Raw genomic sequence first — 14,090 nt, 5'->3', positions numbered from 1 at the left:
CTGCTACGTGCTACAGGTAGTAATATTTCACAGACGGAGCGCCGCTTCTGCTCCACCTGGTAGTGACTCTCACACCAAACCTCTGCTTAAAGCTGCAGCATCTAACCTAAAAAATTTATTTTACATGCGTATTAAAACTTTCGCTGTCCTAACATGAGACAGATAATCTCTAAAAAAATAATCGATCTCCTCCCTGCTCTGCATACTTACTTCGCTCAGTCAGAAACAGCCACTCAGAACTAGCAGTAATCAGCTAGCCACCATGCTATCAGGAAGTTTTCATTCAGTAACTCAGGATTGTTTATTGTAATGGAGCCTGTATTTGCCTTTGAATGTTAAGTTTTATACTTGAATCTTTTGGCAATGTTGAGAGGTTTTATTTTGACTCTTTACATTATTTAGCCTCTTCTGAGCCTTCATGTGTTTTCAGTCTGTTAAAGATGGTATTACGATAGCAGTACAATTTGCACAATGCCTGTTTTTAGTTTTTTTTTCTTGGAAAAAGCTATTTAAAAGCTTTTATCTAAATTAATGTGAATTCAGGCAGTTACCACGGTAACCCTTTCAAAACATGTAAATTGTAAACCAACTGAACTTTTGCTATTTGTGTACAACACCAGACTAATTAACCCTTGCAATTATTTGTAGTGCACTAAAATATGTATTTTCCACAACTCTTCAGAGCTAAATAAGAGTCTCTATTAGTCGTAGTAACTAGGAGACCACCCATCTTGAAAAGAAGACATTCAAGAGTTTAATACTAGTATGTAAAGCTTTCTAACCTCTTTCCAGTGAATGATTCACTGTCCTCTCCAATTCTGTATCTGACAACGCTTCTCGACCAGGAGTCCACACCTCGTGAAGAGTGGGAGGTCCAGGGCTTTTCTGTGGGGTTCTGGACACTGGTGTGGAGGATGGGGAGCTGGTTGTGGAACTAGGGGCGGTGGGGTTGCTCCTCGTATTCTCGTCCTGCAGCCCCTTCCCGTTAAACACGGGGTTCTCTTTTTCCTTGCAAAGCTTCGCTCCGTTCTTAGCTTTCTTGAACAGGACAGAGGTCCGCCGTCCGACTCCCCCGGTGGCGGGCCGCGGAGAGACGGAGAGCGCCGGCGGGGTGTGGGCTACGACCTGCCCCTCATAGTGCAAAGTGGGAGGTGGTGTCACGCAACATTCTCCTCGTGCTTTAGTGCAATTAATGTTTTCTGAGGCGCTGTTCAAATGGTTGCTGTCTATTTTAAGGCGCTTGCAGGCCCAGGAGGGGGACTGGACCTCCCCCGTCATGGGCCGCAGTGTGGGAGGCTCCAGAGGCGGTTCTCCTTGTCGGGGAGGAGGAGACGGGCCTCTAGGTTCCAGTCTTGGGGGAGAAGTGGATTTGAGGTCATCTAGAAGAAGAAGAAAAAAATATGTAAAGATAATTTAAACACAATTCCTCACAAATGATTGGTTATGCTGTACGTAGTATGATGTGGTAGTTTTCACACACACGAAAATGGYGTCTTTTTCCCCAATGGTTACATTTCATTCTTACACACCAACCACAGCCCGAAAAGAGTTAAGATATTCAAAATGGAGGACTTCATCGAGACAAGTGACTAAAGAAAATCGCTCTCACAACTGTACACCAGCAACATGGCAACGTTTTACATAGAGATGCACCGTGAAATCAAATGGTGACCAGAATCAGACGACCTTCCGCTTGAAGGGGCAGGAATTGAGATTGATCTGATGGTGGAACAAAATCTAGAAGCTACCAGGTGTAAAAGTTGTTACTGAGGGAAGATGACTCAGGATATTTTAATTGCGTTTCCATATACATTTTTTGATATTCTACTAATGTTGAAAAAACACAATTTTGCAATTGTGACGCCATTAAATAAGAAATGCAATCAACATCACATGTGGAATCTACTTGTTCACGTGATTAAAAGTCAGGTGGCAATGAATGTAAACAGTTGCATGGGCAATATTCATATTTCAGCCTCGGCGCTAGCGCTCATCTGTCAGTCATCAGAGGGGACGTCGGCGTCTTATTCAGGCCTTGGAGCATCATGTTCCTTATACTTCGGGTGGTTATGTATACATGAGGCGTTTTGGCAAAATTGCAGTTTTGGGCTGCGATTTCACATAAGAGCTATGGATTCAACACTTTCAAATGACAAGCTCAACTTTTGATGAACATTACCAGACTGTAAGATTTCTGGTTGGACTAGATGCACAAAGGCCAAGGAGGCCAGTGCCTATAAATATGTGAGTTGTTGCTGTACGCAAAATTCACAATTTTCGATGTGGCTGAAAAACCTCCTCATTCCAATGCAGAAACTTATCATCAATACACTTGAGTTATTTTCAAATTTATTTCCGTAATTCCAATCTGCAAAATTTTATGATCAATGGAAATGCAGCTAGAGGTTCTTAAAATGAAGAAGGAGAAAACGAGGACTTAAAAAGAAAAGCTTTGTAAATAAATGAACATCTGGATGTTCTAGGCTGCTGGAGAAAGAGTAAGACAGGAAGGCTGACAGAATACAGCAAACTAAGCCGCTTCATTTTATCCTTTTGAGCTCCCAACATCTGTCATGAACATGAACAATTTGGAAATATTACTAGCCGTTTGTAAAATATAAACACAATCAGATTTTTGCAGTGCAAGCTGTGCTAATCATATTTCTTTAGCTTAAGTGGTAAATTCTGTTTTTTGTTGTTGTTTTTTTAAGTTTTAGCACACACTGTGACATCGCTTCCAAAAAAAATTGCTTGGGGCAGGAAGGTTAGAACTAATTCCAGTTCTAAATCTTCTTATTTGGTAGATTTTAGAGAGAAATCCAACAATGCTGGTCAATAAACCTTTTATCAGTGCATCCCTAATTGTACTGCTAAAAATGTGTTTTGATGTTTGTCTTTGAGTGTCTGACCGGACCTGTCTGTAATCAGGAGTGAGATGATATGGCATGACTGAAAGTGGCCCAAGGAGTGGTGAATCCATGAGAGTGATGTATAAAGGAGGTGCAAACACAGCGTGCACTAGAAGAGAGGAGTTGTGAGGCAGCCATGGCCAACGAGACTCTCTGGGCCCCTACTTACTAGACTGGAGACAGTGGGGTGGTTGGGGTTGGTGCGTTAGGGGAACCCTGGCTCAATTACCTGAGGACAATGTTCCATTAGCTCAAGTTTCACAACTGATCTCAATGAAACAAATTAGTCTTTCAAAAGATTCATGCACTGGAAATGTAATTCTCATGTTAATCTAGAGCATTTCATTGCCCTCTCCTCTTACCCTTGTCTGAGGACGACAGACTATTGTCTGCCTTGGCATTGTTATTGTTGTATTCTTCGTCGTCGTCATCGTCTTCGTCCTCTTCTTTAACATGCCCATTGTAGATGCCGTGGCTCATGGGTTGACCCATGAGCCGGAGCTTGTTGATCTCACGTCGAAGCTGGCGGATGCGTTTGGCCCGGGCGCCGCTGCATCGCATGGATGTGACAAAGTCTAGTTTCTCCAGAAGCTCCTTCAGCTGCTCTTCCATCGTCATGTGGAGTCGGTTATCTGGATCCAGAACACTGTCAACTGAGCACATCGACAAGTTCAAATAGGACTGGAGGTCTTAGGAAGTGTTTCCCACAAGAAGAAGTTCCCACTAATGCCGCAAGACCTTACCGTCCTCCCAGGTGCAGCTGTAGAAGTCTCTCTTCTGGGGCGACTCAGGGAGGTGCATCCCGGTGTCCAGGTCAAGGCCGGCGTTTGTGGCTTGTCTTTGGGCATGGCGCAACACAGCACCCCCTAAGTCACGCAGACGCAGCGCTGTTTTGTAGAAGACTGTGTCTTTGGTGTTATACAGGAGGCAGTTTGACACCATCAGATTAAAGTCAGCCTCCAGGTCAGCCACAGAACGGTAAGCGTGACTCTCAAGCTTGGAGCGCATAGTGGAGAAATCCATTGGATAAGTAATAAACTCCAGGTAGTCTGGAACCTAAAAATGGAACAAATGTTTCCCCTTAAAAATATTTAACACACTCAGATTAAAAAGTACAATGTATCCATAGGTTTAGATGGCTTTACAGTGGAATAAGATAGAAAATTCAATTAACAGAGCAGAATGACTTCCAGTCAGAATTACTTCTTCTGCCTTCAATCAATGCTTTAATGTCCATTTAGCACGGAGGCCAGCAAGTGCAAATGCTCAGCAAACATGTGAATGATGCTAACTCCAAAACACAAAAGCAACAAAAGAAATTGCAAAAAAAATTGTTGCAATTACATAAAACAGGAACAAACACCTACAATTAACAAAACAAATGCAAAACAAAAAATGCTGCAACCACAGGAGATGGAAGTAAAGGGGGAAATGGTGAAATAGCAAAACATCTGCAAATATGAAAAGTGGCAAACTACTTCAACAAAACCAAAGTGCTCCAGACCACTAGGAGGAGTCTGGATTCGGTAACATTAATATGTAAATATTCTTCTCTTCAATATTATCATCAAGTGTCACACAACTTTTCTTTCTTTCTTTTTTCTTCAATTTTCCTTCTGGACATCTATGACACCATAGACATCCCATTAAATCATGACATCCCATCTTTAACAGACATATACGTGTATGGTGTTTACAGAGAGTCTGGTCCCATACCCCTGAGACCGACTCATTGAACCCCTGGGGTTCGATCGAACCCAGGTTAAGAACCACTGAACTCAAGGCACCAGAGTGAAGCTTTTTGTCATCCAGTCTCGAAAGAGAGAGAGAGAAACGACAAAAAACAAGCAATATAATCGCCCTCATTTAAATTTAATTAACTGATTTATAGTTTATCGCGGCAGATCTAACAGCGACACGACTATATGTTGCTGTGTGACATAATATTGTCGTTTTGAGACAATATTATGTGAAATAACAGCAACAGTTATTCCGCTCCAAAACAAACACCAACCTCTGGAGAAATCTCTCACACTGCCTCTGGATTCTCTGATCAATTCATCTCAAGTTATGACAAAATATTTTTCATTATTATGGGAAAATTTCAATACGGTATTTCTTAAAACACAAAGCAGTCTAGGTAATAGCACAAACTCCAGTTTTTTACTGCAGCTGTCACCGTTCGTTTTCTGCAGTAGGTTTAACTTTGAGCTTCAGTCAGGTATGGTCTATCCAGCTTTTTAAGTTTTAAAACTAACTTCCATCAGTGTTCTAGAAGATTTTATTTAACTGGGAACTAAAGAACATCCAATGAAACGAGCTATAAGTTCACCAAGAGTTTACGCTACAATATAGACAAGAAGCCTTACCTCCTTCAAGTTAACTGGCTGGGCAAAGATGTGAGCAGTGTCCTTCTCCTGAAGATGGTCCAGGGTGGCACGCAGCAGCATCAACATTGGAGTGAGCTGCATCTCTAAAGCTGATTGGTGAACCTTGACCTGCAGTTGAAGAATACAGACTTGTCAGATTTTAATAGGAAGAGATTTACTGACAACTGAATAAGCATAGTACTTACTGGAAACAAGCATAGTCTACATTTAGCAGTTTTAAGATGACACAATTAGCAAAATTTCCATAGGATAAGAGATAGGAGGTAAATTATTACAAGGACATCAAATTACATTAGACTATGTTTAATTTTAAAACCTTTATTTTTGTACAATTTCAAAACATTTAATTGGCAAAGCTTCCAAATAAAGCTTGCTTATTTCATGAACTCTGATTTAGTTTATTCTCCTGTGTGTCTGTCTACAACAATGTGGTGAAGAAGCAGCTGAACTGCACCAGAGCAAGACCCCAAGTCCGGTGGGTTTCAGCTTCTATTTCTTTACATTTACATATGATAGGATGAAAATGTTGGCATAAAGACTAGCCCACTGTTACCTGTTCCCGTTTGAGCTTCTCTCTTTTGCGTATGAGTTCCACCAGCAATCTGGCTTTTTCAAGATCATGCCGGAGTTTCTGCCAGTATCTCAAAGCTTCCCTGGCTGCAGAAATCTTCTCGTCCACTTCAGGCTGAACAAAACATCTCATTTTACAGCTTGTAAAAGTACATCTCATAAACAGCAAGTCATGTGTTTTTTTTTATTTTTTTGTTGTTGTTGCAATAATTAAAGCAGAAAAAAAAAAACCTGTTCTGTAGTCTTTTGTGATTGGATGTTAGAGTGCAACTGCCGAACCAGTGCCACACCGTTTCTCGACTGACGCTTTAGCAACCAGTAGCTATGCAGCCTCTGCATAAACTGGTTTTTCCTTTGCATGATTATTCCTTTGGAGATTATATTCAACCTGTAACAGATGAGAAATAAGCATCTTACTAAATGGATTCTGAAAATGAATATATAAAAAAAACAATACTGGACACGATCAAGAAAAGCAAACCTGCTTGTGGGTATCTGCAGCACCGTGACCTGTGGAGAACCTGTGGTTTGGGTTGTACACTCTGTATTTTTCTTCCCTTTCTTCTTATCTGCTGGCTCATCTTCACACTTCCTGCCTTTTTTAGGCAAAGTCGGACCATCCGTGTAAGCGCTGCGTCCTCTGCTCGCCCTTCTCCTGCTGCCCACGATTCGCCCCTCACTCTCCTCGTCGGACTCCGACTCCTGTCCCAGAGGCGAGTGCGTCTCGCAAAACGCCGTCTTCTTTACTGAGAAAGTTGTGCCATTGATGCCCGTTTCCCTGACGGGATCGATCTTCATGAACAGACCGGCTCGCTGAGCGCATGTGACGTGAAACGCGGTGTAACAGTTGGCCTTGTGGCACTGAATACACGCGCCCCTTCCTTTCTGCTTGCAGAGGTAGCAGGTTAACTTCCAGCGAGCTGGAGGAATGTTACCAACCCCTTCCACCGGTTCTAGAAACACAGTGTTGGCAAAGCACACTTCGGGAATCCATATAGCACAGACCACGTGCGCCCAACGACTCTCGCTTGTTTGTTTGAAAGCCCCTCCCCGGTTAGGACACAAGACGCAGTCGACAGGTTTCTGAGGAGACTGAAGGCAGCAGCGGCAGAGCCACTGTCCTTCAGGGACATAGGGAACGCCATAACACTCCTGGTGCACAGCCAGGTTGCAAGAGTCACAGAACAGGATGACGTTGCTATTGAGGCATTCATCGTCCAAGCACACACAGCAGAAGGCGTCGTCGTCAATAGCGCTTTGTGGAGGCGCTCGGATGCGTGCTTCTCTGTACGCCTCCTCCTCCAACCGGTCCACCAGTAGCTCAAAATTGTCTGGCGAAATAGCTGAGAGACTCTCGGAAAGCCGGGAGGCGTTAACCATTTCCAGCCAGGCGGAGTCCTCCTCATCCATGTCATATTCTGCCTTTGTTTCCTGATCCTCAGGGGAGCACTCGATGTAACGGTAATAAGCAGCTGGCAAGGGAGCCGCCTCAACCGGAGTGAAGCTTTCCACAACACGAAACTTAGGCTCAGGGAGGGTTACGTGGGTACTGTTCGATGTGCTGGACTTTTCAGGTGTATGAGGGTGGGAATTGTGGCATTGGTTCTTGGAAGGCTGCGTCGACCTGCCAGAGGCGACTCTGGAGTCTTTCCTGCGGCCTCTGAGCATGGAGACTTTCCGGGGAGTTTGTGCGCTGCTGGTGGGCGATACCGACTGCTCACTGTTCTCTTTGTTGCTGTTGCACTCGCTGATGTCCTGAGCCACTGTCTCATCGTCCGTGATGACTTCCAAGGGTTCCAGGACAGAAATGCGGTGAAGTCTTCCGTCCAGTTCGACCTCCACCACCTTCTGAGCCTGAGAATAGGAGAGAGTCTCTCTACTTGGAGATGCTTTGAGGCTGTACGGAGATGGAGATCGCTGGCGGGTGCCTCCACGCCCACCAACTGTCCCATTGGACTTCTTGCCATTTACTCCACCTCCTCCACCCACCTGGCAAGTTCGACGTGGCTTCCTCATAGGCCACTGATCACACTTTCACTCCTGTAAATCAAGGACAAAGAAATTTAGGGGACAGTAGTGCATTTTGTGCTACTATTGTGATAACAATAAAAGTGACAAATTATTTCTTTTTTTCTTAGGAATCTGTATGGCTACGACTGTGTGCATCATTTATAGCCTCACAATACTATTATTCTTTACACTACTCTTAAAAAACAAACCATTTGTAATTGCTTCTGTAGGACATCAACCACATAAATCTGTATCACTAAACTGCATACAATAATTGCATTTAATCATAGTTTTAAATGTTTTGATATTTGTTGCTGCGACAGACTGGCGACCTGTCCAGGGTGTACCCTGCCTCTTGCCCGAAATGTCTCGCTGGAGATAGGCACCAGCAACCCTCCTGACCCCATTAGGGATAAGGGGTTAAAGTAAATGGATGGATGATATTTTTTGATGTTCTCATTGAATAAACAGTGGAGAAAATACTAAAACACTGGCATTGATGTTCTCTCCATATGGCTGGCAAAGAACAATATTAATCTGTGCCTCAAAACAAACCTGTATATCTTCTTTGGCTTCCTTTGACCACTTTCTCACAGTCCTTTTCTTTACAGATAGTATAAACAAAGGGTTTCTATTCAGTGCACAGAAAAACAAGGCTGTGATCAGACTTTCCCAGAGGAAATTTTGGTTTGGAGATATATTAATTATTGACATTTTTGTAAAACAAACGCAATGTTATGTTTCTCTGGAAGAGCAGCTGACAAACTGCTTAAACTTTGGTAGTTTAGCAAAGTGAGGCACGATTAAAATCACCAAATATTCTTCTTCTTCTTCTTTCTCTTTCTCCTTTTTGATCTGCTCTGCGTCTACAATGCCTCATTTTCAAATCCTCTGAGACTTCTGGCTTCATGTGTGTTATTATTTCAGCTTTGCAGTGGTAATCAGCTGCTCCCTGTTGTAAACCACCTTGTTGCTAAGGTTACGCATCATAACAAATAAGTATAAAAAGTATAATCAATCCAACTCCACAGCATCCAAAACCAAAGGCACGATTGTCCAAAAAAAAAAATCAATCTTTCTACTAGAAACGCAACAATTAAAGTTTAAAAAATGAGAAATTTTAACTGAAATTAACTGTCTAGTAATTATAATTCAACATTGTAAATCATAAATGTAACACATAAGTTCTCTCACTTGATAAAATGCATTTACGTGAAAACTACTTAAAGAGATAAACCATTCAGTTGACAGCTAGTTAAATGAAAAGACTATGAACAGTGTTCTCTCCAAACACTAGACCAGGGGTCCCCAAACTTTTTCCTGTGAGGGCCACATAACTTTCCCTTCTCTGGTGGGGGCCGGAGTCAGTTTGTAACAGAAAAAGTGTGACGATTGCAGGAGTGCCTAAATGTAAAAATGTATTGTTTTCCAGAAAGCACAATCAAATAACCCTCTCTGGGTTCTTCACAGAACAAGTCAGGAAATAAATAATAACACTTTTAATTAAATAAATAATAACCAAACAACCTTCTCTGGGTTCATCACAGAATAAGTCCAGGAAGGATTATAGTCCGTATTTTGAGGACTATGAGGCGCATTGGACTATAAACCACAACCCCAAAGTTTATTTTTTTAAACCAGTAAACATGCACATCTAAGCCGCAAATATCTCTGTCGCTCCAGGTTTTCCACAACGATGCAGCAGCAGCAGAGGAGGCGGACACCCAAAATTTGAGTCATAACAGGTCAATTGAATATCACATTTATTAGGGTTGAAAAAGAAAAAGTTGCCAAGATTAGATTTAACAGAATTGATTACGGTAGTTTCCGAACGGTAACTGTAACAGTAAAAGTGCTGATCCTTCGTGTTGTTACTAGCATGTGCTAAATCAGTGGTCCCAACCTGTTTATTACCGCAGACCGGTCAAGACTTGGAAATTTTGTTGCGGCCAGGAGGGAAAGGGGGAGGGGGGATGATAAGGCTTCTGCATGTTGGTGTTCCCACTAAATCCTGAATATGCCCTATTTGGGTTGTCTTGGCCCTTTTATTGTAGCTTGTGGGATTTTCCCTGTCTGGGAACGAGAATACGACCTGCTGAATGTGACAGGTAGCCAATCAGAAAGCGAGGTGACGTAAGAACAGAGGGGAATCCCAAACAGCTGACATATCGCACAACTGAGAGTCCGGTGGATATCGGAGATGATATGTGGAAATGTTTATTATTAAATCTAAAGGTCATTATTATGTTTATTCAGTTAAAAATGTTAACTATGAAAAAACATGCTCACCTAAAAATCATAATGCAGCAAATAAGAGCGGCTGCTCCCGTCGTCTTTTATTCACTGCCTTTTCTTTTTGTTACGTCTTTTATCTCTTAAAATGACTCCACAAACYATCACTATTGCTTCTACATCGTCATCCGTGTTTGCTTATTCTAAATTCCCGCTATGTTGGGGGTTTTACTGGATTATCCTCTGAAATCGGGATGTTCGTGACTGGAATCGGTTCGTGTTGCTCCTGCCTTGGATACACGAACCGATTGAACCTGTTGGACTTTTATCAGCTCTGTGGTCACAGAGGTTTGGAGAATCGGCCGACAATTCTTAAATCTTTCCGTCTAAACCAGACTTAAGMCTCACAAGYTCTACTCATCTCCTCTCGACCACTGCCCAAWCGCTCTGACTCTGGTCGCTATGGTAACGTTTATATATCCCTTCAAAATAACATAAGCGTCACAAAAACAAACATTTTACTTTCGTGAAAATTTTAACTCACAATAATGACTAACGGTAGCCCTCAGCTTGTTTCTCTGCAACAAGACATATAAACGGCTTGTAGTCCGGAAAATATGGTAAATAAAAAAAAATCTGAATGCTTTCTGGTATTGTTCAGGGCCCGGACCAAATGTGGAGGCGGGCCGGATCCGGCCCGTGGGCCGTAGTTTGGGGACCCCTGCACTAGACACTAACAAGGTTAAGTGAGCAGTGACTTTTCTCGACTTTATCTCAAACACTTCGTTGAATTTACCTATTCCACACAACAACGGTCATAGCCAATCGGCTGTCAAGAAAGCTTGACTGATCTATACAGGAGCCAATCAGCTTCAAGAATATCTTAACCTGAACACATCGGAACCCTCCGTTCCAGCAGTAAAATGTCAGCCATATTTACAATTTTAAAATGCTGTCAAAAGCTTCTATGTGTTTAACATATCGACATTAGTTCAGTGAACTAGATAAAGGGTTTAACATGTGAAGTCGGTACAAAATGGCACGGTCAGCTGCTGACTGGCAGTGTCATACAGGATTGTCAAGTCAAAATATACATGACAAAGCTAGCCTGCTAACTTTTTAAAGACGGTAGCCGGTTTTATTTTGAGGTTTTCTAAATAAAACAGAAATAAAAGTTCTAAAAGCAGTAAACAAATAAAAAAATGCAAAAAGAGAGTAAGTTTGGTAAGTCTTACCTAAAATGCCAGCAGAGTGAACAGGGTAGATCAATAACCGGCGGTTTGAAGCCGTTTTTCCAGTAATGGTCGCTCAGTTCGGCGGTGGGCTTTGCTACACTTCCTAAGCTAACAGCTACAGTTTGCTACCACAGCCGGTATATTTCATCTTCTTATAACATTCCATGTTTCCCCTAAACTGCCCTTAAAAATAAAAACAGTTAACCCTAAAGCCATAATGAAAATAGTAGGGATATATCAATACCAATAAATAAAGGGGCACCTTGTTGTTGATCAAATATTATGAGGAGGAATGCTAGCTTCTTTCGGCTAGTTGGCTAGTTGTTTAGAGTCCAGCTTTACTGTAAAAGCTTAGATGACAAGCTAGTCACCGTACGTGACTTCCGAGTATAGATTTCACAATAATATAACATAATATAAACATGGCTATGTGTATTCTATTTCCAACTACACATACAAACGAGAGCGAATCTTTAAAAAAAAATTAAAATAGCAAAAATAAATAAAGAACAATTAAATAATAATAATAATAATAATGATGATACATAAACACAAGTCAGAATTTAGTTTTCAACTACTTGTTTTTTCATGAAGAGGAGTCAAATGATAACAAACTTATGTTATAATTTTTGTCAAACCTCCATATGGATCTGTCACACCCATAGTTACCACTACAGTTTTGTTTTGTATTACATCTATCTTTTCTTCTTGTTTTAGAAAGTTATTATAATTAGAAACAAGAACCTTTGTTTTCTTTTTTTAGTGTAATAATTGAAAGCAGTGGCTTATCACATTAACAAAAGTAAATTCTTAATATGGCAAAACACAGATTTAGAAAATCCCATATTTCCACCATAAACTCATTCACTCTTTCAGTAAATGTTTGTTTTTTTACTTACTTCATAAAAGGTAAAATTTCCTGGCCCTATATGCCAGTCTGTGTTCCAATAAAAAAAAAAATCAACTCATGAATTAAGTTTGAAATAGACGTTTAATCATGCGAACCTGGATTTCTATGCATTTATTTTGAAAGCAGCGTGTCTTGCTTCCGGTTGATGGCAACTTAAAGGATTTGACACCAGCTGGTTGGTAAAAGTTTAGCCTGCTCAGAATCCTCCCCCTTTACGTCACCAAGCCACGATTTTCGCGGGCAAGCTTCTTCATAGAAACCTCGTCTCGTTTGTCTGATGTGATGTGCGACTCCTGATGATCTCCCCGTGGTCGATTTCTCAATGCGACTTAATAATCTTAGTAAAACACACGAAGGATATACGATGCTTACCTGAAAATCTGTAAATGAGAATACACCAAATCTATGGACTATGAAAGAATTGAGACATTAACAAAGAATGAAATTCAACATTCAGATGTCAAAACATCTGTTTAAATGTTACATCAAATTATATAAATTCTTAAAAAACCGTGTAAAAAAAACTAGTGAAGCAAGGATGTCCCATGTGTTTGATAATTTAATTAATTTTATTTTATTAATTTAATTTCCCTTTGGGATCAATAAAGTATTTTTGTATTTGAATTTACCTGTTTTGTTATACTAAGGTGCATCAACAATAAAGAGCGGACTAGAAAAGGGGAGAGTGTAAATCACATTACATGTAACTATGGGTCTATCAGGGTATTTACAAAGCAAAATAAAAAAAAATGTTCTACTTGACAAAAAAGGTGCTTAAAGAATGTAACTTACTGAACATTACATGTAATATTCTGTTTTTATTGATTTATATTTGTAGCTAAGACTGAATTATTTATAGGTAATTTCTGTTTTTATTATAGTTTTTAAAATATGTATTATATATACATATATATTTTGGTAAAGTTCCAGCAACTTGTTAATTGATAAGAAAGGTATAACTGCATTTAAATATGTATGATAAATCTGTGGTTTTCATACTGTGCCTAAAAGAATGATGCATGTGCATATTTCTGATGGACGTGGTTTTATCTTTTAAGCGAGTCGGTTGGGTGGCCATCTTTTTTGGCTTTATTCTGTCAAGTGCACTTCATTGATGTTAGTTTTAAAAGCGCTATGTAAATGAAGTCTGAGTAAGTGATCAGGACAGCTCAAAGAAAAACATAGATTGACTTTCTGCTATATTTAGTAGAAAAGTGCTTCTTGAGCAAAATACACCTTTTTGGCATTGTGTTCTTTATAGAAAAACTTGGAATGGTATGATGGAAAGTTTAGCTGTTTTGGAACAAAACCTTATTACTGGTATCTGACTCAAGCCTACTAATGTTAAACAAGTCATTTAAAAAATTGACATGTTTTAAAATGTTTATTTTAAAATGTTCATTTTGCACAACTAAAACTTAAGTTTCACATGCATTCTCATGGATTTATTTTCATTGGTCTAATTGTTCAAAAAGCACTTTAAACACCAACGAAAAAGAAGCAAGTAATTACAATAAGCTAAAAATAACTAAAAAAAGACTGAAAAAAGGCAAGGGCAGTTTACAAATTACATTATTTAATTGCTTTTTATTGTAAAACCAAGGCCTTAAACAGTGTTAAAAAGTTATTAGGCACATTGTCTTCTAGACAAATTCCAGTATGCACTGGTGGCTTAGTGTACATTTACATGGTATCCGTTTACCTTCTAGAAATCCAGTAGCCTCCATGCCCAGCATTTTGATTCTTGGCTTGTTAAAAGCATATTCAGAAAAGATTTGTACTTGAATATTTACACCATATTGTTGTAATAAAGGATGCCACAATGCAACAAAAA

General features: G+C 40.3%; 1 protein-coding gene across 3 annotated transcripts in view; it reads right to left on the bottom strand.

Moving 5' to 3' along the window:
* The window catches only part of brpf3b (bromodomain and PHD finger containing, 3b), a 16,024-nt gene extending 4,259 nt beyond the window's left edge, over positions 1-11,765 (bottom strand). The window contains exons 1-8 of one of the 3 annotated variants that reach the window (XM_008413012.2): positions 11,347-11,765; positions 6,351-7,909; positions 6,101-6,257; positions 5,853-5,984; positions 5,279-5,407; positions 3,653-3,965; positions 3,272-3,562; positions 783-1,379 (exon numbers count right to left, since the gene is read on the bottom strand). In XM_008413012.2, coding sequence (XP_008411234.1) covers positions 783-1,379; positions 3,272-3,562; positions 3,653-3,965; positions 5,279-5,407; positions 5,853-5,984; positions 6,101-6,257; positions 6,351-7,885 — 3,154 coding nt within the window. In that variant the 5' untranslated portion in view covers positions 7,886-7,909; positions 11,347-11,765. Of the gene's footprint in view, positions 1-782; positions 1,380-3,271; positions 3,563-3,652; positions 3,966-5,278; positions 5,408-5,852; positions 5,985-6,100; positions 6,258-6,350; positions 7,910-8,434; positions 8,802-11,346 lie in introns of those variants that run through there. The other 2 variants (XM_008413009.2, XM_008413011.2) reach the window with 2 other exon arrangements.
* Between the last annotated feature and the right edge of the window lie 2,325 nt (positions 11,766-14,090).

The sequence above is a fragment of the Poecilia reticulata genome, linkage group LG7 (genome assembly GCF_000633615.1).
Source record: "Poecilia reticulata strain Guanapo linkage group LG7, Guppy_female_1.0+MT, whole genome shotgun sequence".
NCBI classification, from domain to species: Eukaryota; Metazoa; Chordata; class Actinopteri; order Cyprinodontiformes; family Poeciliidae; genus Poecilia; species Poecilia reticulata.
Note: the sequence above shows the minus strand (reverse complement) of the source record. Positions and strands in the feature narration are given on the sequence as shown.